The sequence below is a fragment of the Sphaeramia orbicularis genome, chromosome 1 (genome assembly GCF_902148855.1).
Source record: "Sphaeramia orbicularis chromosome 1, fSphaOr1.1, whole genome shotgun sequence".
NCBI classification, from domain to species: domain Eukaryota; kingdom Metazoa; phylum Chordata; class Actinopteri; order Kurtiformes; family Apogonidae; genus Sphaeramia; species Sphaeramia orbicularis.
In genome coordinates this window covers 22798864-22823744 of record NC_043957.1, presented here as the reverse complement: position 1 = coordinate 22823744, position 24881 = coordinate 22798864, and the positions used below count along the sequence as shown (strand labels likewise).

Here is a 24881-nt window from a genome sequence, read left to right as displayed (position 1 = left end):
CATAGAAGCAGACAAGGTGGTTGTTACTGTGTCCTTATTGGGTGACTGCATTCATCCCCCAGTCCATACTGGAAACCTGATTTATTCTATGAATGTGTAAAAATTGCAATCTTTGTGCAATCTTTGTATTTTCATGTGAATTGCATTCCTCATTAATTAAACTAAAACTCCTAATCTTTGGGGCTATAAAATACCTTAATTTCCCCTCAGTCTGGTGTCACTTCACTGGCAAACTGGGGTTAAATTGCTGACCGAAATTAGCTACATAGCAGAGGTCAGCTAAGGCTAAGTGCTCCTTTACTGATTTGGTAAACAGTATAGATAGCTGTAGGTCTGGTACTGGCTAATTAAAAAGTGCTTTCAAATGTCAGTTTCCAAAGATTAAAGGATTTTATTATACAGTATTATTATTAATAATGAGAATAATAATAATGATAATAATAGGTTAAAATGGGATCCGGAGCTCACCTCAGCCTCCTTAAGTCCGCAACAAACCCAGTGGTTAAATTGGCTTTTGTGAGGAGGGGGAGCCCTTGTGTAACCTACAGCCAATGGTCATCTTTTTTTCACCAGCACCTACATTATATTGTCCTCACATTGGCCACAACTTCTGCAATACTTTTTTTTTTTTTTTTTTTTTTTGGGGGGGGGGGGGGGTAATGTTTAGGCTGTGTGATTGAATAGTTCCTAAGCAACAAGGATGTTAATACTTTTTCCTTTATTATTACGGCAGACACATTGAACAGTAATCTGTTCCTCATACAGTTCAGCTTCAGATTGCCAGAATACAGTGTATGGTTAATGCAACATGTAAAAATGAACTAAAATTAGCATGGGTAAATTGGTTTCCATTATGTACTACTTCAGTTGCTGTTTGAAAGTGGAGACTGCATAGGTGGGAAAATTACTTAATGTAAAGTAGTCTGAAATGTTCCTGGTTTCTCTGACCAGGAACCTGAGACACTTTGACAATTTGTGATGCATTTTTCAATGTAGAAATTATCTACATATACCAGTGGCAGGTCCAGAAAAAATGGAAGGGGAGGCAGAGGGGTGTGCAGGAGAATGGTGGGGTACAGGGGGTGAAGCGAAGCAAAATTAACATTATAAATGCTTCAAATCACACAAAAGGTACAGCACCAAGGGTGCCAACAGGTAAATCCACCATTATATATGAAGTTCATGCAACACATAATAGACATTCATTTTATAGCAGCTCAAGATGGAAAACAAAAGAACTACCGCTACCTTTTTGTGTTTCCTGTGGCATATTTCAGTTGAGTTGTTTTTGATTCATGTGATTTCAAATGTCAGTCATCGAACAAAAACACCTAATACAGATTTTCCCACCTATGCAGTCTCCACTTTCAAAAAGCAGCTGAAATAGTACATAATGGAGTAAAAAATAGTCTGAAAGGTTTGGTTTGTCATTATAATTATTATTATTATTGTCCATTCATCTTCTGAACCACTTTATCCTCGAGAGAGTAGCGGGGGTGTTGAAGCCTATCCCAGCTACATTTCAGGTGAAGGTGGGGTTCACCCTGGGCATGTCGCCAGTTTATCGCTGACATATATAGAGACGAACAACCAGTCACTCACATTCACACGTATGGGAAATTTAGATTAACCACTTAATCTATTAGTGCATGACTTTGGATGGTGGGAGGAAGCAGGAATACCTGTGGAGAACCCACGCAAACACAGGGAGACCATAGGTTAAATTGGGAACGGAGCACACCAGAGCTCAGCTCCCTCTCCCTCAATGTAAAACAACCCTGTACTATTTCTGTTATTCAGTTTCATCTCCTGATAAACTAAATAAACTATGAAGTTGAACAAGTGCAAGAGGACCCAGAGACACCCCCAAATCAGCTACATGGGATTGTTAGACGTCACATCATAACACATTCTATGATTCTAGTGTCTCAGTACATCAACATCAATGCGCTGCTCATCTAAACCATGATCTATTCTAAATGGATCCTAGAATTCTAGAGCCTACAGCAGGGCTGGACACACTTTTTCATCTTGTGAGCTACTTTTAAAATGACCAAGACAAAATAATCTGCTACCACTATATATTAACACATATATCGGTGGATAACTCATTAGGTAATATTACTACCATATATGTCAGTGGTTGGATATCTCCTCACAAAAGCCAATTTAACGACTGATAATAATAATAACAAGTGGTGCCAGGCACAACAAACCCCACCCCTTGCACATATTTCGCCCATTTTAAGTAAATGGAAAGATTTTTAAAAATCCTAAAAAAATGTGAACTTTGACCTACTTTTCCCAAAATATAATGACATCTATTCTGGGTCACAGGCAATCTATAAACCCAATTTGATAGGAATTGAACCAATAGTTTTACTGCTAAAGCGTTAACAAACAAAGAAGCAAACAAACCGAACCAAAAACAATACCCCTTGTCACCCCTTCTGGGGGCGGGGTAAAAATAATAATAGTAGTAGTAGTAGTAATAGTAGTAGTATAGCACATGTAGAATATTGGGTCACAGCAGTATTGGGATCCTTTGAAGCAGTATTGGACTTGGCCACAAGGAGACAGGGACAGTTCACAGAAGGGCAGTTCTCTTATTACGTCCATAGGACATAGCTACATTTTTGCACATGCATAAAGCAAATCAGATTCTGGACTTAAGGACTTAATAATGACTGCAAAGAGAGTAGAAGGAAAGGGATCAAAGGAGAAAAATCCTTGTGCAATTTTAACGAGAGCCTCTAGTCCATCATGTTGTAGCTGTGCTGTTATGCACAAATACTGCGACAAAACAAAATCTTAGGTTTCATTTCTTATCAGTAACGGTTCTATGACAGTATCAGACAGTACTGACTAAAAGATTAGAGGAAAGAGACGAAATTGTGGTTTTTGAGAATCGCATTCAGCCCAAAATGGGAGAAATGCAGCTGTGTAACTGCTGGATTCTGTTGCTGTAGACAGATATATTAGCCTTCAGGTCTTGTCAGTGTAAGTTCTTTGGTGACAGGCAGTAGTGTTCTGTGTTCTATGTTCTAGAAGCAGGCAGTAGTGGCGTGGCTTGGTGAGTTTCAGCTGCAGTTCTACACCACCCACTTCCTCACCGCGGGATATGATCTAGACACCATTAGCCGCATGACCCCTGAGGTAAGGTCATGACCCTAGACCCCCTCACGCCCCGCCCCTTGTCTGTCAAGGCTCCGCCCAGCTCAGCTCTCAAATCAGCTCCCCACTGACCTGGATGATGTCATCATGACCCTCCTGTCTCTGTCACCTGACCCCCGGTGTGAGTCCTGAACCAGTCACTTCTCATACTCTGTCTGCTTCATTTACATACCTGTGTGTTCACACTGGCTGTGTGCTCCAGTCTGTGATGTAAACGCTACTCTCTGTTCGTCCTTGAGTGTGTTTGGAGTGCCATTGTGTGTGTGTATGCATGTGAGTGTGCATTTATGTGTGTATATTGAAGCAGACACATAGTATGACATAAACCCCCTAAGGGCAGGAGACACTCATCAGAGATTATCCAAAAGAGAATATTCCTGCAGGCACGCAGTTTATGCACAAATGTCAAATGTTTGCATAAAATTGTTTGCATTAAAAAACACGCACATTTTTTGTTGTGGTGAATTCCTGATGTGACTAAATGTGCTTTGCGTTGAAGGACCTGACGGCTATTGGGGTCATGAAGCCTGGACATCGAAAGAAGTTAACATCAGAGATTAGCAAACTGCCCTCCACAGACTGGCTTCCAGATCACAAGCCTGTAAGACTCACTCGTTTACTATACAAACTTAGAAAAACACCAAAATGTGCCGTTTTTTAAATATAGTCAGCCTTTTGACCAGAGAACAGTCTTTTGATGTTGTTGTTAATGTGCTTTTGTTTCTAGGCTAATCTGGCAGACTGGCTGACTCATCTGGGTCTTAGTCAGTACTACCAGGTTCTGGTCCAGAATGGATATGAAAACATTGACTTCATCTCTGATATTAGCCTTGAGGATCTGCAAGAGATTGGCATTACTAAGCTCGGTAAGACACCATTGGCATAAATACAGACCCATTAGTTGTAGCTATTATTTCAAATGAATCCAACTTCGAAAATAAATCATAAAGACAGATTTATTTTTACCGATTAGTTACTGTATGTTCATTAATGTATGTTCTGTTAAAAATCTATATATTTCACATGTATTTCATGAATATTATCTTTTCTTATTCAATGGCATCTTGTGCACTCAACCAGGAGGTCATTGCTTGGTTTCAAGATTTACAGTTTTCCAGGAATTAACAGTTTTCAGAGTTGTTAGTGTCTGTTTTAATCTTTGTGTAATAACAATAATAGAATCTGTTCAAACTGTCATATCTATCTAATTGAAAGTGTAGTAACCACTGTATATGTCCATTGATCTCCCTGACACCTCCATACAGGTCATCAGAAGAAGCTGATGTTGGGGGTGAAAAAGCTGAAGGAGCTACAGAGAGGTGAAGGTGGCTCTGAGCCCCCCCAGAGTCCATCTGCATCTACACCTCCATCCAGCCCCGGAGGCAGTGCTGGCACCGAGGCCAGAAAGGAGGCGAGGAAGCAGCGGGACGGTGCCCCCAGCCCTTTGGCCAAACCTCGACCAGGCCTCACTCATTCACAGACCCCTCCCCCCCAAACACCAACACAAACTCCACCACAAACCCCCCCACACAGCCGGACCCAGCAGGCCTCCCCCAGAGCTCGGCCTCGTCCTTCCACCCAGATGGCGGCGTTGGACTCCTCTGTGCCGCTGCTCCGACTCCCCAGCGAGGAAGAAGAACGGAGGAGAACTCACAGTCTGATTGGCTCAGAATCAGACTCTCGATATGCCACCGTTTGCCGCAGCAGCTCTTCGCGAGCCGCTAATGATGTCACTGTTAATCGCAGCCAATCATCTGTTACACTCCGTCCCCGTCGGAAAGGTCGGCCCCCCACACCTCCAAAACGATCTTGTTCTTCTATTACTGGGGGTGACGGGGAGGGAGAAGGGCAGGGGGAGGGGCTACTAGGACTGCCAACCTATCGAGAGCGGCGGGCGAGCGACTGCGGCAGCCTGGGAGCAGCGTTAAGAGCTCAGGAATCAGCAGGCCTGGAGAGATCAGAGGGGGCTTCTGGGAGCGTTCGAAGCCTTGCCGCTTTGCTGGAAACAACCATGGTGGGAGGAGCCAAAACCCTGCCGAGGAATCTGGGAAGCAATGCCAGTTACCTACAGGTGTGTGTCTGTGTATGCCGCATTTGAAGTGGCATATAGAAATACTTTCCTGCCAAAACAAAAAATAGAAATATGTTTTACATATGCCCTGTGATGATGACCAGAGTTTGGTTGGAAAATAATTTACATGTAATTTACAGAGTAATGTATTTTGTTTGGCAAATACAAAATATACCAATCAAACACCATCTTTATTTCTAATTTACATTCATACATATTTATTTATAATACAAAGGAAACTAAAGCATGTCTTGAAAGTACAAAATATAAATCCAACAAAATCTAGCTTGAAATCTTATTTCCACCACATTTGTGCTGATGAATTTCTTGAAAGTGTCCTAAGAAATGCTCCTCTACAACACTTGGTGGCGCGATGAGTCAATTTGAAGCCTTCAGTGTTAGACCAGAATTTGCTCTGTCGAGAAATACAACCCATTTTAAGTTTATTTTGAAGATCCGCTGATGTGACACTGGAGAAAGTGCATTCATATAAATGCAGATATAGACTACATTATATTTTGTGTGGTTTTAGCTTATTACACTCATTATTAACAAGTTTTTAGGGATAGATTATTCTGGACAACACTTACTGTTTTTTAGCGAAGATGAGTGTTAAATGCCTAGACATATTTACATACACACTGCATTAGCCACTGAATTATACAAATATAAGAAAATATGAATGTAAGTATCTGCATCTATCATTTTCAGCACATACAAATAAACAGGAGAGTTGCAAGTTTTCTAGATTAAATGCATTTTTTTCCCTCATTTACATTTTATGATTTTCATGGTTTTTCATTGTGGGATATATGTGTTGTTGTAGTTCTTTCTGAAGGGTGATGTGTTAAAAATGTAGTGACTTTGTTTGATGTGTTGGTTTTGTATTTGTGAACCAAACCAACGCTTTTGTCGAGCAGGTTTTATTTGTTAAATTTTGGCAGGAAGTTCGCTCAGTAGAGCATTAAATGTATGAATCTGTAACGATCATGTGATTTCCAGGTGAGCCCGCCTGTACTTCGTCGGCAGTCTGGCTCAGGCGGTCTTGGATCTGAGGAGGATGATGTCATCAACCGCCGCAGGACCATCAGTGGACCAGAAGGTGATCAGGTTAACCTTTCACCTCGACAACCGCCTCAGCAGCGACCAGAGCCACGGCCTCGGTCCACCGTGCTAAGCTCATCGTCAGAAACCCCAGATGGTACGGCAACACTCAGAAGGAAGCCCCGTCCTGTGGCTACAGACTCTGAAGCCCCTGCAATTGTGGCTACCACTGTTGTTACCATGACAACTAGCGCTGACACCATTCGAAGGAGACCGCACCCGAGCGAGTCTTCAGAAAGTGTCATTCAAAGCAATAAGCCGTTAGAGTCTCCCAGCAGTCAAAGAGATAGTAGCCGGAAACCTGGAGAGGAGCCGCAGCAGAATGGGGGCGTGGTGCTGAGACGGAGGCCGGTGTCTGAGGTCTCCGATAGGACGGAAATCAAACAGGACAGCTGTGAGTGGATGGAGGCTAGGAAGTGTCTGAAGCCACCTGTTTCACCAAAACCATCCACGGTTTCCCTGAAGAAGAGTCAGGCTGACCCCCCCACCCCAACACGCAGGGTCCCCTTGCCTGGACCTGACAGTGGTGACACAGCACAGAGCCCCGGTGAGACCAACAGCACACAGTCATTAAGCAGACATATCCCTTCACACATACTATTTATCAGTGTTTAATGTGTCCCTTTGGTGGGATAGGACATTTCTTTCAGTGTCTTTTTTCAGCTTTAACAGTGAGGGGAGTTTAAGTCAAAACATTAGACAGAGGAGTCTGGAAGCAATATTTTTTGATATGACCGCTTTGGTAAGCACACCTGAGATATACAATAACAGGTGTAGAATAGAATAGAATAGAATAGAATAGAATAGAATGCCTATGTGAATGATAAACCTTTATTTATAGAAGAGTATTCTAATTAAAAGGTTTGAATACACCCACTATTGGTCTTAAAAATGAAAAAAAAATAAAAATACTGTTGAAACATTAATCGCTATAATCAGTTATATTGTGAGCCATTATGTTCTTACATCTACCATTCTTCTGTCTTTTCTTCTCTACTTTCATCAGAGCCCAAACGTGTCCCTCCTCCTATTTCCCCCAAACCTCGTGGACCTCCAACGGCTCCCAAACCTGGCAAAGCAATCGTAGCTTCAGCTACAATGAGCCCAAGTCCTGCTGCTACCAGCCCAGCTACAGCCAGCCCCACCCCAGTCCAAACCCCCACTCCGGCCCCCAGACCCACCTCCCCCCTCCCCGCTGCACCTCTTCCAGCTCCTGAAACCCCTTCAGCTCCCTCCCTTTCTCCAGGACTCCCTCTGACCTCCCCATCTCCAGCTCAGAGCCCCTCCACCCCATCCCCGCACCCCGTCAAACCCCCTCGCTCCTCCATCGCCGGTCTCTCCATCGACCTGCTGGGAGGACGGGAGCTGGAGGAGGAAGAGGAGAGAAGGAGGGAGGAAGAGGAGAGGAGAAGAAAGAGGGATCACAAGAGGCATAAAGAGCAGGAAGAGGGGGAGGAGGAGAGGAAGAAAGCAGAGGAAGACAATCTGAGGGAGATGGAGGAGAAGGATGGAGTGAGGGAGGAGTTGGAGAGTGAAGCAGAAGGAGAGCAGGAGGAGGTGCAGCATCGTCTGGAGGAAACCAGCGCCTCCTTGGCTGCAGCTCTGCAGGCTGTCGAACATAAAATCAAACAGGAGGATGCACAAAATGAGTGAGTATTAGCGAGTGTGTTATTCATATCCAATAGCAAACATTCAAGCCTGTCTCCTCAGAATCATAATGAAGAAGTCAACCACAAAGAACATTTTAACCAATAATTATGCCTTGTAGAAACCTATTTACACATTCAGCAGTTTAACATCCATTCACTTTCAGATGCTGGGTTAATGTTGGATGAATTCAGTAATTATGGTCAGGTTTTTGGTCTTTATTGCACCTGTTCATGCTCTCCTGTCTGTTCAAGATTCAAGATTCTTTTTATTGTCATTGTATATACAACAAAATTCTGATGCACTTTGTAGAAATGGTATTTCTTGAGTAAAAAAGGAATACATGTGCAAAATATTTCAATAGTATTAGATAGTTTAAAAAACAAAATAAATACATAAATTAAATTAAATAAACCCACCCCTCACCCATTCAGTCATATTACACACTCACATTCATACCTAGTCAAGGTGCAGAGGACAGTGAAAGGTAAAACATTTTTGGTTTTTCATTATTACACATCGTTGATTATGGTTATTGCACATTTGTGTTTTCCATTTTCGCACATTGTTGGTTGTTACACATTGCTCATTGTGATTATTGGTTATTGTTGATTATTCCATGTGGTTGGTTATTGCAGAGTTCAGTGTAATGGTTGCTCTGGGGTAGAAATTGTTTACCAGTCTTGTAGTCCATGCACTGATGGGAGAAGATCAAACAATTTGTGTGCTTGGTGGTAACAGTCTTTGACAATGTTTGATGCTTTTCTGAAGCATCGAGGGGTGTAGATGTTCTCCAGGGTGGGCAAGTCAGTGTTGATGATGCGTTCAGCAGTTTTTATGATTGGTTGAAGAGCTTTCTTGTTCTTTGCTGTGCTGACACTGTGCCAGATGAGGATGCCATTGGATAGATAGATAGATAGATAGATAGATAGATAGATAGATAGATAGATAGATAGATAGATAGATAGATAGATAGATAGATAGATAGATAGATACATACATACATACATACATACATACATACATACATACATACATACATACATACATACATACATACATACATACATACATACATACATACATACTTTATTAATCTCGAAGGAAATTCAGCTTTGCATACAGCAGAAGAAGACAAACAACAGACAAAACAAAACAGTGGGTTAGTAACCAGGTTGCCATTAAAGTTAGTATATATACTCTTAAAGACACTTCAGACATTTCAGGGCAGTGATATAAAGTGAAACTGTGATTTAAGTGTAACAGTGATTTAAGTGAAAAGTAGATGTAGTCCAGTTACATAAGGTGCGTGGATGTTTTACAGTCTCAGAAGGAGATCAAGTGTTTTTGACAGGGTTCCAGCGGGGTCTTAAAAAGTCTTAAAAGTCTTGATTTTCCAAATCTGCATTTAATACCTTAACCCATAAAGACCCAGTGCTACTTTTGTGGCAGTTCCCAAATTAATTTTTCTCTAAATTTAACCCTTTCTTACATGATTTATTGCTATTTATTGTAATATTGTCCTCTGTATTTTGTGTGTGTGTGTGTGGGGGGGGGGGGGGGGGGGGGGGGCGTGTTCAGTGAAAAACATGTATTTTTCTGTATTTTATTTACTGATCATGTAGATTTTACCAAAAGTTCAGATTAAAGTTGAGGGCTATTATATCAAAAACAGAGAAAATTGGAAATAAGTGACTTTTTCAGCAAAGATATCAAAAACTGAACATAAAACAGATTGATCCAACTCCATGGGTTTTACTGGTGAATCAATGTTGTAGAAGATGATAGTGTTTCCATGTTTTCTATGGAGCCTCTGAACATCCAAATGGGTCATATCTGAAGACCATGAAAAGATGACAAACTGTATTTTACACCAATTATTTTCGTGTATTGATAGGATTAGTGGATCAGAAGTTATTAAACATTTTATACCACTAGATGATTGTGGTCGCTAGTGGCTGTCTGGGTCTTTATGGGTTAAAAAAGTCTTTAAAAAGCTATTAAATTTGAGATTGTAGGTCTTGAGTTATGTTGCCATAGACTTGTTCTGTGTATTGTGTTTAAATGTGTCTAACCTACAAAGAAAGTAACGATAGTCTACACAGTTCCACCCGTTCCAACTCAATAATTTATTTGAAAATTAGGAAACAGTTATTGCTAACTTTGCAACCCCTAGTGAGAAATGACTCAGAAAGGTGGGAATCTAGACACTGGAGTAAATAAATACATTTTCCTAAATTCTAGGAGTCATGAATTTTTACCAGTATGGCCTTCTAAGTAGTCTTAAAAAGTCTTAAATTTAACTTGTAGAAATCTGTAGGAACCCTGTTTTGACGAAGTCCGAGCTTCCTGAGTGTTCTCAGTGTTGTGTTTTCTTAGTTATTGAGTCCGTGTTGACTGTCCATGATAGATTTTCAGAAATATGTGTACCAAGGAACCTGAAGCTGGAGACTCAGCTTCTGGCTCAGACTCAGAATTCGGATTACAACATTAACAAAGATACATGAACCAACATTGTTTCATACTGTTATGAAAAAGCGGTGCTTATTTTCACAGGATACAGAAGTCTTGTGTCCTCTGAGATATGATAAACATAACTATGGAATTTTTGACAAGTGACGCAAGTAAACTCATCAAGCACCACAGCATTAGCTATGAAGTATCCTGAGTATGAATTTGAGATCTTCTCCATATTACAGCCTTTGATACAGATTATTTTTTTGTTCTGAACTCATTAAAAACACAAGTTAAAATGTTTATGACAGATATGCGGCACATATTCTGATGGTATTGTAAATGTGAAAAAGGAGATTCCCCTGAATGTATGTTTAAGAGGGAACATTAAGAATTATCCCATTTCTGTGATCAAAATGAAATGAAAGTGAAAATGATAAAAGCTAGAAGCATTGTTGTTATTTTCTCCACTGGACACAGCTGTAAATGAAAAGAATGGAGTTTGATGATGAAATGTCAGTGTTCCTTCCACATGGGGGAGTTTGATTCTGAGGCTTATGAAGGTATGAAGTTATTATGGGATGTTATTATCTTTGCTAAGTAGCTTTGGTCTTAAGTATGATCTGGTATGAGACTTCCCCCTGCTGTTGAGAGTCTGGAATACTGTATCAATACTACATTTAGCTAAAAATGCATCATCACAAAGCTGAAAACAGGGCTGGTTTTCTGAACTCATAAAACAGTAGATTTTTTTTTAGAGATGTGTGGTTCTCACAGGACAGCAAGACAACAGATATAGGATGATCTTATACTGAATATGATGTATTGTTGTAGATTAAACTACCAACAGTATATGAAACAGGTCCAATACTCTGAAACTTAGACATCTACAGCAGTAAAATGAATCTAAAAACACCAAGTGTAAACCACTCACAGGTACTTTTCACACTTTAAATACATTCATTCATTCATTTTCTGAACCCACTTTATCCTCACTAGGGTCACGGGGGCCACTGGAGCCTATCCCAGCTACTTATGGGTGAAGGGGGGGGGGGGGGGGGGGGGTACACCCTGGACATGTCGCCAGTTCATCGCAGGGCTGACATATGGAGACAAAAAAATCACTCTCACATTCACACCTATGGGCAATTTAGATTAATCGATTAACCTATCAGTGCATGTCTTTGGACTTTAAATACATTTTGCTAATATTACACATATATTTACAATCACATGCCTCTACTAGAATGCAGTGGAGTATTTTTACAGTGTTCCTAGTATCTGTGAGGAAGGAGTAGGGATGTCCCAATCTGGGGGGGGAGGCCAATGTCCTGCCCCCTCAAATTAAATTTTTTGAAGGTAGGGAAAAGCTGCACAATAGCAGAACGCATAGAGGAACTAGTAAAGCATCTGTAACTTTCACTTTCACTCTGCACATACTCATTATGAGGTCCGGTTGTGATGTGCAAGTCTGGGCTTTTGTGGAATTATTTGACGCGACCCAACCCGCCTCGCAAATAAACTGACATTCTTTTGACCTGCCCCAACCCGACCCGCTAGGAACCCGCTTCACATCATTAATGCACAGCACTGAACGCACCCCCATATAATACTTGGACGGACCTGTCCATAGACGAGCTACAACAGTGGCAAACAAGGTTCTAATTTGTCCCACAGTATGAATTTGGAAAGTGCAAAAATTATACTAAAGCTATTAAGAGTCATAGGTGTCATACTTGTTTTAGTTCAGGTTTCACATTCAGCCCAATTGTGATCTCAAGTAAAATAATAGTATAATAACCTATAATGACTTCAAATTTAAATCAAAATTTCATTGTAAAACATCCGTATCAGATCAGTATTGGATTGGTATCGGCAAAACCAATCCCAAAAAAAGTTGGATTGGATCTGAAGCAAAAAAATCCAGATCGTGACATCACTAGGAAGGAGTCCACAATGATACACCTGCTGAATGTTTATTTCCTAAAAACTCCACAAGGTGCCTTATACATTATGACATGGATTTTGTTCATGAGCCCTGCTGGTGTTGTATTTACCTCCTAATGAGCTAAACTCGTCTTGTTTTTGCCATCTCTCAGCTCTCTCTCCAGCAAAAAGGCAGCCGGCTCCATCTTGGATGACATCGGAAGCATGTTTGACGATTTGGCAGACCAGCTGGATGCGATGCTTGACTGATCTCCTGCCCATGTCGTCTCATTTCTCAGCAAACCCTCTTCCTTTTCCCATCATGTGTAGATGTTTCAGAAAAGAAAAAAAAAAAAAGAAGTTAAACAGCTCCCCTGAGGTTCACTTCAAAGCTGGCGCTCAGTGAGTGTTTGAGCGTATGTCCCTCCCACTGCGTGAGCGCCTCTAATGTAGCCTTGTACAGCATAACTGAGGAGGGTCTTCTTCTTCGTCTGGTACAGTAGCTCTTATAGTACGCCTCCTGTTTGCGAGGAGGCCGCTTCCACACAACCTCTGACCTCTGCAGCCCAGCGAGTCACTGCTCAGCCCTCAGACGGGGACGGCTGTGTGGATCAAGAAGCACAATCATTTCCCTCATCGTTTTATCTCGACAGACTCTGGCTAGGACAGAGATGCTAACTCAGTCAGACAGGCAGACAGACAGATAAGTATTCTGCTGCAGACATAAGCACATAAACTGACAGACAGACAGACAGCTACAGGAGGAGAATACAGATTAGACATGAGAGAGAATTTATAAAAGTACAGTTTCAAGCACATGGAAGGACATTGTGAGTCTGTCTAATTCCTGGGATGTCAAAAGAATGCATTTTTTCCAGATGAATCCTAGCCTCTATTTCTCTTCTGTATGAGTGATGGATATGGTTAGCCGGACTTCCTGAACCTGTGTGCTGTCTCTGTTCATGTTGTTGTTGTTGCTGTTGTTGTTATTGTTGACGTTGTTGTCGTTCTGAGTGTGTGTGTAGTCCCTGCTGATGCTCATGTCAGTGTCCTCCCACTCGTACAGTAGTTATTCTAACAATCAGAGCGACAATATAGGTGTGTGTCCATGACTTTTGAGACACTTACACACATATAAACACATTTACACACATTTACACACACACATACATGAATGGAGCTCATTTCCTGCCAAAACCAAACAAATGGAAAAGGTTCTATAAATACCCTGCAAATTACGAACAAACACAGTGTGGTGTGCAAAAAGAAAACGTGAGTGAAAAACTAATGCATTTTGTTTTTTGAACATAGAACATAAAAATACACATTTCTGATTCACAGTAGCTGGGTTTCCGTTAACGTCAGAAATGCGCAAAATGTAAATTGCAGAAGAGAAAACTGATAATGAAAACAGAAATGTCGCAAAAACTGTCAAAGATCGCAAAAAGGTTTTTATGAGGCAGTTTCTGAGACGTTTCGATATAGAAGTATGGCGCAAAAGTGTAATGGAAACATTTTGCGTATTTTCACTTGTCATGGGCATGACAAGTCCGGTGCCACGAGAGATTTAATAACTAACAGTTCATAAAATGTTAGTGTTAGTATTAGGTCATTCAGAAATTCTGGATGCACAACTCATTGGTGAATTCTGTACAGTTCTCTCCAAGAAATCCATTATGCGTGGTCATAAAGAAGGACTGCCTTGGGACGATGATGTGCACCTGCACAATGAAATTGTGAGGTACGCATGGACTGCACCCCCCCCTGTGAGAACTATGACATTGCGAGACGGGTAGACGGGACTTTACTAGAATCACACATTACAAGCCAAACACATACAAGTACTTTGTTGAAATTGTAGAAATATCGCTTTTATTTTGCAGAAAACTGTAATGGAAACCCAGCTAGTGTTTCAGAAACAAATACAGTTTGTGGCACCAAGGTGGTGTTGACTAAAATTAGACGCTTCCAAACAGCAGTAGTCAACCCAATGGGAGATGTCACAGAGGTTGTATCCATATTTTACATACAGTCTGATGTGTGTGACTGGAATTTAACGGTGGATCCCAGTTTTTTTTGCCCCCATAAGACATGCTGTATTTGCCTCTGATGCACAGTGTAATTGAAATATTTTATTTTTTCAAGTGATTTATTTGTTTTGCATATGAGAAACAAAATACATTCACCTGTTTATCATATTTTCTATTGGCAGATTATACTGTGTTTTTTTTTGTGAATCACAGGGTCTATTGTTTGTTTGCTGAGTTTTGTCAGGGATCTAACTCCATACTCATTAACATTGGTTTAATCTTGCTGGTGTTCTGCTTTGTTGGTGTTGGAGTTTTTGCTTGAAAATGAATCTACACATATACATTAAATGACCTACACACATGCAAAGACACATATACAAACACAGTCATACGGTGTATCCCTTTGTCCTGCTGCAGTGAACAGTGTTTTTAAAAGATACTCCTATATTTCAATGCTTTATATAGTACATCCAGTATACATACATAGAGTTTATAATATACCTGGTATATGAGCTGTTAGAGCTCCCTCTAGTGTTGCTTAGTGAAACTGCCTCTAGTCTGCTCACCTTCCATCTTGTCTCTCCTCTTGTGTCTGTTCTGTTAACTCTGCATCTCTCTGTGCCTTGGTAGTGTTCTTTCACATCTATTTCAATAATTTTGCTCCATTTACTCTTGTATTCCTGCTTTAACATGTTAAATCGTTTCTGTTTCCTTATGAACCTTCACTCCTTCTGTGTCTGTGATGTCAACAGTGGCACATAGATTGCTTTGTTTGTCCGTTAAACTCCTGTGTAACCATCGAAAAGCCTTTATAAACTCCCTGTAAGCTGGTTTCAGTTGGCTCCGCTCTTCCTTGGATCCCCAGTTTTTCAGTGCCCCCCCCCCACCCCCCCATGTAGAGGCCAGACAGTGGATCAAACACCAGTGTTCATCCCAATAAAGAGTCCACTTGTATTTTTATGCTCTTTGAAAACAAAGATATATTTGAGAGACAGATGGTTCTATGTGAATAAAACGATGCTAATAATTCTAAACACTGATTTGAGGTGAGCTGATTGAGCCTGTACATTTATGGTTGAGTTCTGGATGTGTCGTGACGGCTGTTGTGCCATGGTTGGGTTTCGGTTGTGTTTCTGCTGTGATGATGCATTCCTGTACAGCTGTGATCAGAATAAATGTATAAATAAACCTTAAATAACTGTTTAAATGTGTGTTTTGGAGTAAATTCTCGACAAAGGCACCATAAGGATGTTTGAATTGTATGGGAATGAAAGAAACAATGACAAGTTTCTCTGTAATTACAGTTTTATAACGCATCATTATGCTTAATTTCATCCTCTCTGAACCACAGATTACTTGTATTTGACAGGATCATGATTGAAAAACTTAGATTCGTGAATATGTGATGTTGGAAGTATTAAAATCAAATCATTCTAGACCTTTTTTGATCGGAAATACACAATGGTTGGAGAATTCTACTTCCTCGGCTATCATGGTAACTACAACACAAGCAAAGAACCAGAGTTTTTGTAGCATTCCAGGTTGCACTTGTTATGTCCAAATGCAGCTGTATCTGTCTTTTCATTCTTTTCCTGTGGACAGTGACTTTACACTGGAAAAAATCAAAATTTTACCAAGTATATTTTTCTCATTTCTAATTGAAATATCTTATCTCACTTAAAATTAAACACCTACAGAGTAACTTTTCAGTGAGATATAAGAACTTATTTTTAGACAATAGATCTTGAAAATCTTATTTCAAGACATCTTACCAAGATAATTTTCACTTGTTCCAATGGCAAATTTTTTTTTTGCTTTAATTAAGCAAAAAATATCTTGAATTAAGCAAGAAAAAAATCTGCCAATAGAACAATGAGTCTAATGTATGTATATGAGCTTTAACTCCTGTCAATATAAACCCCACACTGCAAAAATCTAAATCTTACCAAGTGTATTTTTCTTATTTCTAGTCAAAATATCTCATCACACTTAAAATAAAAAGAGTAACTTGTAAGTGAGATATAAGAACTTATTTTTGGCCAATAATCTTGAAAATCTAATGTCAAGAAATCTTACCAAGATAATTTTCATTTGTTCAATTGGCAGATTTTTTTTCTTAATTCAAGATTTTTTTTTTTTTTTTTTGCTTCATTCAAGGGGGTTACATTCTACGTCTTAGGGTTAGAGGATAACTGGATTATGACACCACATCGACACAAGAACCTGCATCAAACATGAAATGCCCCAAAAAATAGGAGTCCCCACTGTGTTGACGCTTGGCCTGAAGTCCTTTTCCTTGACGATTACGTATTTCTGGCAACTGTGAAAAAGATCTATTGCTGTGGTTCCCAACCTTTTTTGACTCGTGACCCCATTTTAACATCACAAATTTCTGTTGACCCCAGACATTCAAAACAGAGACATTTTTCTCTTGGAGATGTCTTAGCGGGGCCAGGCGGGTGAGGAAATCTTTCCTTTCTGTTGGGTCTGGTGTTCTGACTGCGACTGTGTCCAGACAGGTTGAAGCGTAGTAACACGTGCGGTCACATGATCGGGTCTATCAAGATGTGCCCTCTCACATCTTATATCCTACATTTTATTTGAACTTGATTTTTATTAGGAAAAGTGTGTGGTTTTAATTGTAATGAAATATATATTGAATCATAAACAATTATTTTTTATTAGAAATTTTAACATTTTTTAATCAATACTAGGAATTTCAGGCAACCCCATTTGAATTCCAGGTGACCCCACGTGGAATCGCGACCCCAAGGTTGAAAAACACTGGTCTATTGTCTTGGTTTGAATTAATAGAAGATGAAGTAAAAGGGCAAAAAATCTGAAATGTCCAGACCTTTTCCAAGAGGTATAAGACCAAAATAAATTCTAGAAACAAAGAGCGGCCCTTTTTATGTTCTTTTTATATCATTGTATCACCTTAGGGATTGACCTCATTTGTAGTTTCATATCACTGGTCTACAAGGAAAATGCTTTCAGAATAAAAGTAATGAAATTTTACCACATGAGAGTCACTGATAAAGAAAAATCAAGTCAAAAATGCTGGTTGGCTGAACTTTCCAAGATACAGCCTTGGGTCAAAATGTGAAACTCAAGAATTAACGAGAGAAAGGGTTTGACTCAAAAGGAATATTTGTCTCAGAGCTACAAGATCTACTTCAAAACACTGTCTGCACATTAGAATACATTCACTTTACAGGTTCTATTTAGTAGAAGATTTATAAAACTATTATATAAATGTACACAAACCAATATATATGTGTAATAACACTTAATCATACACCTTGAAAGCATCAGCAAACTGGCACTTTTGTCATTTATTTTCCAATTAATCTTATTAAAATATGTAACATTTAGCACATTTAATGTCTGAAGCAAATCATTTCTAAAAAAAAATTGTAGACCAGTGTATTTAGACAGTGGAGACCAGATCCCAGTGCAGACATATTCACCCAGCACCAATAACAGCATCCAATTGTAGTAAAGTCAATTCAGACATAACTGATACTAAAAACATTTCAGTTGGCTTCCAGACACAACAGATTTCATATTAGAAAATGATTTAATAAAATAAATAAATAAATAAATAACTTAAATCTCCATTTTATCCACCTTGGTACCCTGTGCATCAGATCCTGTGATGAAGTCGTGTCCTTTCCTTTCACCGATGCTCAGTAATCTTTTATTTATGTGTCTTCCTTCCCCCTCATCACCTCATCTGTCTCACTGATCTATGTACCAGTGAGTCCTCCTCCTGACTCTCCTCACACAACCCCGTCTGGTGTTTTCCAACCACTAACAGTGTTTTTCTCAGATTAACCTTATCAGGAGCATCGTCTCCTCTCTCCTCTATCCACTACCTCCCTGACAACCTTGACATTCTTTCCAGTATGACAGACGTGCCTGCCTCCTCCTTCTCTGTCCCACATTTCCTGACACAGTTGATTGATTTTTTTTTCACACCCAGATTTCACTCCTGATCCTGTCACCTGTTACCAAACAACCTGATAAATGTGGGATCAGAGCGGTGTTACTTATATATTCTCACTTCAGAATCACACTTCAAAATCTAATTTTTTGTTTATCTGCAAAATATATTACATGGACAAAAATATTGGGACACATTACATCTCCCCATCCCTGTTGACTTAACCTTCCAGTATCCAGGTGAACATGTTACAGTTGTGGAAAAAATATTAGACCATCAAAAGTCATCAAAAACAATCAAGTACTAACTCCTGTGTGTATCATGTGGCTAAAACAGACAGAAAAGAAAACATGGAATCCCTAAACGCACTGTTTTTGGCAGTACAATGCCATAGATATTGATGTAAGAACTGAAGTGATTTTGGTTATTATCAAGAAAACCATGGAAGAAGCAAAGCTGCAAATAAAAAATAATAAACTGACCAACATGTAATGACAGGTTTACAAATACAAAACGGTTATAAAATCTGTAGGTTTCTGTGTATCCTGCACATCTAAGTCAGTGGTATTAAACATACGGCCTGTGGGCCAAAACTGACCCACCATAGGGTCCAATCAGGCCCATCGGATGAATCTGTGAAATCCAAAAATTACACTCAAAATACAGTCACGGAAAAAATTCATAGACCATCAAAAGTCATCAAAAACAATGTTCATGCAAACAAGTACTAAGTCCTCTGTGTATCATGTGACTAAAACATATAGAAAACATGGAATGCCTAAAAGCACTGTTTTTGTCAGTACAATGCCATAGCTATTGATTTAAGAACTGAAGTGATTTTGGTTATTATCAAGGAAACCATGGAAAATGGATAGATATCAGCTGTTTAAACTCTTATGAGCTATTTTTGTTGTTATCATTATATTTGTCCAAACACATGTACCTTTAGTTGTACCAGGCATTAAAATGAACAAGAAATTGAAGAAAACAAAGGGTGGTCTAATAACTTTTTTCCACCACTCTATGCACATTTGCATGTCATTTTATAAAAGGTCATATTACTTGTCACAATTTGTATCAGGTCAGAATTCAAAAGTTGTTCATTTTTGCAGGATGTTAAAATTATGACCCAGACATTCAAAGCTGCACATTGTAAACAATGGAAAATTACTGTACTAGCACCCTTCTCCAAAAGTGAGTAAAAAATGCATATTGAGAGATTTTAGCAGTTAACATTTGACATTAACATTTGCATATTAACCAGTGTTACTAGTAATCATTGACATATGCAAGGCTGCAAAATTTTTTTTAAAAAAGTAATCCAATTTTTATGCAGCATACTGAAAGAAAGGTTTTTGTGGTTTTTGCACCAAAAATATGTTTTTTTACATTACACATATGGCATTTAAAGAGTTAGAAATATGACAGTTACTGGGTATTTTGTATTCTTGTTTATGGCTCAAGTTGATGAACTTAAAAAATGTTGGAAAAAAAAAATATATATATTTTTTTTCAACATTTTGATATTACTATGGCCGGACACTGGAGACTTGAATATTATCATTATGAAAGTATCCATGTCTGTTGTCAATAACTTTTAATTCTAATAATTCTTTAAATATATTTAAAAAGTGTTTTAAGCAAAAATTGCTGCTGCTTTATGCTTAGTGTAACCCCATAAGGCCTAATGAACCAAACCAAAAAATGTAAACATAAACAAACAGAGCTACTTCAAAAACACACCTGACCCAAAATGCCGCATGGCTGATATACAAATTATGTAAACTCTTTACTTATGTTGGTAAAGCCCCATGTCTTACTAGTAAAATATCTGAGAATATTGGAATATGCTAATTAAAATAGAACTCAGGAAAGGGAAATGAGTCATCATTAGGTAGATAGGTAAATATTTTCAAATGTTTGCATAGTTATTTAGAACATTTGATGTCTTATAGGTTATAATGTTAAATGTGTCTTTTTGCATATTTAAGGGCCCCCATTTATAAGCTGAGGACTGCTTCAGGGGTGTCCTATTACAAAAAGTATTTTGTTGATCACTTGTTGATTTGAACCCATAAAGATCCAGTGCTACTTTTAAGTCAGCTCCCAAATGGATTTTCTCTCTATTTAACCTTTCCTAAGTGATTTATCACCATATATTATAATATTATCCTATATATTTTGCTTTTTTTTCAGCGAAAATCAGGTATTTTCCCATATTTTATTTGCTGATCATGTGCTTTAATCATCATGATGAGCTTACATTTGGGGTTATTATAGCAAAAACAAAGAAAACTGAAGAAAAAGTGACTTTTCAGTAAAATCTATCATTCACGGAACATAAACAAACTATCTCCATCCACTGTTATTAATCCAACTCCATGGGTTTTACTGGTGATTCAGTGTTGTAGAAGATGATGGTGTTTCCATGTTCACTACAGAGCCTCTAAATGTCTGAATGGGTCATATCTGACGACCATGAAAAAATGATGAACTGTATTTTACATTAATTATTTCAACATATTGATTGGATTAGTGGTTTTAAAATTATTGAACATTATAGATCAGTAGATGGTTTTGGTCACCGGTGGATATTTGGGTCTTTATGGGTTAATAACTGTTTGTAATAATTTGTAATAAACTGCATAAACTAAACTGAACTAAACTTATTGTAATATTAAATATCAAATCGATATCTTTGTCAAGGTTAAAGGTTGATTTCTCTTCCTGAGTGAGAGCTGCAGAACTGTATTTGTTGATTAAAATGATTATTTATGATCGGAACATGGCAAATATTTCAGAAATATAATGGCAGAATGTATATGTTTCAGTATAATATTATATTATTATGTTACAGTGAATATTATAGTCAGGATTGAGTAAAATTAAATATAAAGAAACCCTAAAACAAGTGTTTAGATGAGCATAAACAAAATTAAACCTGAGGATGAAATAAAATATTTATCAAAATATTTGTCACAGAATGAAGTTACTTTATGACATTTATCATTATTATTTTGTAGCAAAGCTCCTGTTAGCAGCAAAAGCAATGAATTCAATGTGTCCCAATACTTCTGTCCATTAGGTGACCGTTAAAGTTAGACAGTGAAAACACTATCTTCTTGTAATAATGTCAATGAAATAAAGATTCGACTAAATTTACAAAAACGCAGATTATAGATTTTATTACATTTTAGTGCATGTCCATTTCTGAACATGTGATTTCCATTAAGTACTAAACTGCCCCCCCCCTCCCCCGTACCGGTTGGTGGCGGTAATGCGCCGGGTGGTATCGTTTGTGAACCGTAAATAAACCTCAGCGAAGAAGACGGAAACCGGAAGTAGAAAGAAAAAGACGAAGAAGAACAGGAGGAGTGTGTGGTGGCTCATTCACTGCTGAACTCGCGCTGTGACTGTGTCCATGATGAACCGTGTCCTCTGTGTTTTTAGTTTGAATCCCGTTTTCCCAGTTTTACTCAGTGCAGCTGAAAGTCGAACTCAGCCTCTGTCGTCATGTCTGGGTTTATTTGGTGGAGGCTGAACATGAGAGAGAAGTCAGAGGTACGTGTACTGTGAAACCACGTGGGGCTGAGGAGCAACACGTGGGTGCCGTTAGAGCCATTCATTATTTTGTCTGGATCTAAAAAATAATGAGTTACAGTCTTCACGGTTATATTCGTCTTTAACCCTTTATTGTTTTATCCCCTTTGACATTTTAGCTGAAACTGGAACACAATGTGGACGGTTAAAGATGTGAATCTGACATCAGGGTGACTCAGGTAATGACTCAGAATGAACAGAAATCAAATAAAACAGGAGCAGCCACTGATGACAAACTCAATATTTTCTGACACCTCGTATGAGAGCTGAAACAGCTCCTGATTCAGACTCTGCTCTGAGGCTGTGCAGTGGGTGATAAAGGTAAGACAGGTGCAGGTTTGGACATTAAAACGGTTGTTTTTTGTTTGTTTCACAGGTTTCACCAGGATCTGAGAAGATGGAGACTGAAGAGCAGAAGGATGCTGTGGTTCAGATTCTGCTGGTGAGTCACTGTTGTGTTTGGTCTGTAGAATCCTGTTGCCAGTGATGACAAACTTCATATTTTCTGACACCTCGTATGAGAGCTGAAACAGCTCCTGATTCCACTGCTTTTCTGAGGCTCCCACTTTAAATCCATTTGTCAATGATGGGTTTTTTTTTCTTCACTGAAAGTTTTAACTCTTTTCTTTTGCAGGTTGACTCAGCAAAGGATGGAGAAGCACCAATTATGTTTACATGCATAAAATATTCCAGCTTTGCCTTTTAGTCTGGAAAAAAAAAACAAATCAATATTTTATTAGTATTCCTGTTTTCATGCAGCCATTTATACCACAACTTACAAGGAACCTTTTCCGGGAGATGTTTAGCGTCACATTTTTTGGTTCCTTCAAACACCACCTTGAGGTCAATTTTCAAAATTTGCTTAAACCCAAAACCTCCTTGTCCTCTTTTATAATGCTTAAAAGTACAGTTTTACTAGTGCTGATGTGAGTTAGTTTAAAGATTTAATGTAATAGTCTTTTAAATCATATTTTGATATTCGGTTTTTAAAATAACGTTTGTTTTCAGATCATTTTCAGCATCAGATGTCTGTAATTTAAGTTGTTGAAGAAAATACATTTTGTCATTTAAGTACAAGTTACATAATATTTCGAGTGTTTCACTTTTTTTCTTTTTTTACTCCTTTCCTCTTGATGTCTATATAAGTTGACAGATGGCTTTTTACTTCTGTATCGTTGTAGTCTGATGCAAAGTGTTTCACCATCAGACCATAAATGTGGATAAAGAAGGTGTTTGTCTCAGTTACAGCTGACTGTTAAAAAGGGGCATTAATCTTAACCCTTTAGTAAAATGTGCAAATGAGACCCTTATTCTGAATGTGTTCTGTACATGTCCAAAAAAAGCTCATAAAACTAATACCTTGTATAATTCCACCTGCTTCAGTCACAAAATGCTCCATTCAGAAACGGGTCAAATTCAGAATATCCACAAACAAATAAGTTATTTACATGATAGTCATCACATTTGCATTCATGTGCATGTAAACGTACTTGGTGTTGATCAGCCACCGGTGACTGACCACATGAACTACACTGTTTTAATGGTAAGTCAGTGTTTGATTCCACTTATGTTCATTTTAAAACGCTGCCAGTGATGACAAATTAAATATTTTCTGACACCTCGTATGAGAGCTGTTTGCTCCTGATTCGAACTTTGATCTGAGGCCACGCTTCTTATCTGCGTCACCAATCACATGACTGTTCTGGTCTGACCCGCCTTTGTCTCTTTCAGGTGCATCAACACACAACGCAAGTGATGTGACTGGACACAAACCAAGAAGAAACGCAAACGCCATCTGATGGCAGGTTTAAATCACATTAAACCTGTAGTCAGTGCTTAATGAAAGATCTAACTTGGGTAATTGGATTACTTTGTATAAATTAAATAAACATAAGTGTGGCTGAGCAATTACGTGGTCCTTTGTTGAACAGTGTAGACCGGCAAAAATTTAACGCTTTGTGGACACTTTCAGTTTTATTTTTCAACACCACACATTTATTGTGATGAACTAGAGCCTGAACTAAGAAAGAATGGTGTAAAATAACCAAAAACAACTACAACTAAACTGAAATAAATGTCTGTATTTAACCTTACTTTGTACTGCTGATGAATTATTTATGATGATCATTCATGTCTATTCTGTTGATTCAACCTGAAACTTAAATCCAATGTACTCTACATTTTCTGCACGATTTTACTTTGATCTATGGACGACTAAATGATTTAAAGTCTCTGAAATATCCATAGAACGGTTATTTATTCAACTTGGCACTAAATAGCACAAAAATGTCTGTATACCCCTGGGTTACAATAGTTTGTATGAACCCAATTAAATACGCATTTTCGAGCCAGAAATAGACATTTAATCATTTAGACTTCCTTACATTCAAGGTTCTATTTATACGTCATAGCCAGAGCTAACTTCATTTTAAAGATTTCACTGACCGGAGGTTTTATGCTGAAAATGTAAAGTCACATATTAAAGTCTCTTACTGTGATGCATAAAAAGCAATCAAGTGTTAATTTTGTTTGTCCTTGTTGCTGTTCTTCCCGTAGCTTTTAAAAAGAACACTTAGGTTTTCTAAACAGCTTTTATGAGTTGTAACAAAGTAGTTTTTATTTTTTATACTAATGGTGACAAGGCTCATTTAAGAGATTTCTTCCTATAATTAAATGAACAGATCAATGTAAAACTGATAATGGACCTAAAATATGAGGTTTAGCTCAGTTGAATACCGATGGAGTCCATGTAGTTCAACTTCTGGTCCACGTTTATATATATTAAAAAAAAAAAATCACTACAACTATAAATGAGCCTTTAATCTGTTTCTGCACCATAACAACAGAAAATACCAATACTACTGCCTAAATATTAATGATCCCTCAGTGAAAAAATGTCACACTGAAAATACTTCACTACACATAAACT

At 38.5% G+C, this 24881-nt stretch overlaps 1 protein-coding gene, 2 long non-coding RNA genes and 3 other non-coding genes across 8 annotated transcripts in view; 5 read left to right on the top strand and 1 right to left on the bottom strand.

Moving 5' to 3' along the window:
• Positions 1-15613, top strand: part of LOC115416154 (caskin-1-like) — a 68877-nt gene extending 53264 nt beyond the window's left edge. For 2 of the 3 annotated variants that reach the window (XM_030129909.1, XM_030130052.1), the window contains 7 exons: positions 3049-3156; positions 3674-3775; positions 3902-4040; positions 4440-5245; positions 6248-6896; positions 7356-7998; positions 12550-15613. In XM_030129909.1, coding sequence (XP_029985769.1) covers positions 3049-3156; positions 3674-3775; positions 3902-4040; positions 4440-5245; positions 6248-6896; positions 7356-7998; positions 12550-12646 — 2544 coding nt within the window. In that variant the 3' untranslated portion in view covers positions 12647-15613. The remainder of the gene's footprint in view (positions 1-3048; positions 3157-3673; positions 3776-3901; positions 4041-4439; positions 5246-6247; positions 6897-7355; positions 7999-12549) is intronic. The other variant, XM_030129985.1, reaches the window with a different exon arrangement.
• LOC115417301 (uncharacterized) lies at positions 1462-19632 on the bottom strand. The gene is made up of 3 exons (XR_003935105.1): positions 19623-19632; positions 16102-16108; positions 1462-2030 (listed from the first exon to the last, which is right to left on the bottom strand). It is a non-coding gene; the product is annotated as an uncharacterized LOC115417301 (long non-coding RNA).
• Positions 19633-21718: 2086 nt separating this feature from the next.
• LOC115417260 (uncharacterized) lies at positions 21719-23859 on the top strand. Its single transcript, XR_003935097.1, has 5 exons — positions 21719-21913; positions 22072-22131; positions 22329-22394; positions 22587-23495; positions 23684-23859. It is a non-coding gene; the product is annotated as an uncharacterized LOC115417260 (long non-coding RNA).
• On the top strand, positions 22173-22256 carry LOC115430176 (small nucleolar RNA SNORD60). Its single transcript, XR_003936895.1, has one exon. It is a non-coding gene; the product is annotated as a small nucleolar RNA SNORD60 (small nucleolar RNA).
• On the top strand, positions 22431-22514 carry LOC115430178 (small nucleolar RNA SNORD60). Its single transcript, XR_003936896.1, has one exon. It is a non-coding gene; the product is annotated as a small nucleolar RNA SNORD60 (small nucleolar RNA).
• Positions 23538-23619, top strand: LOC115430188 (small nucleolar RNA SNORD60). Its single transcript, XR_003936898.1, has one exon. It is a non-coding gene; the product is annotated as a small nucleolar RNA SNORD60 (small nucleolar RNA).
• Positions 23860-24881: the final 1022 nt, after the last annotated feature.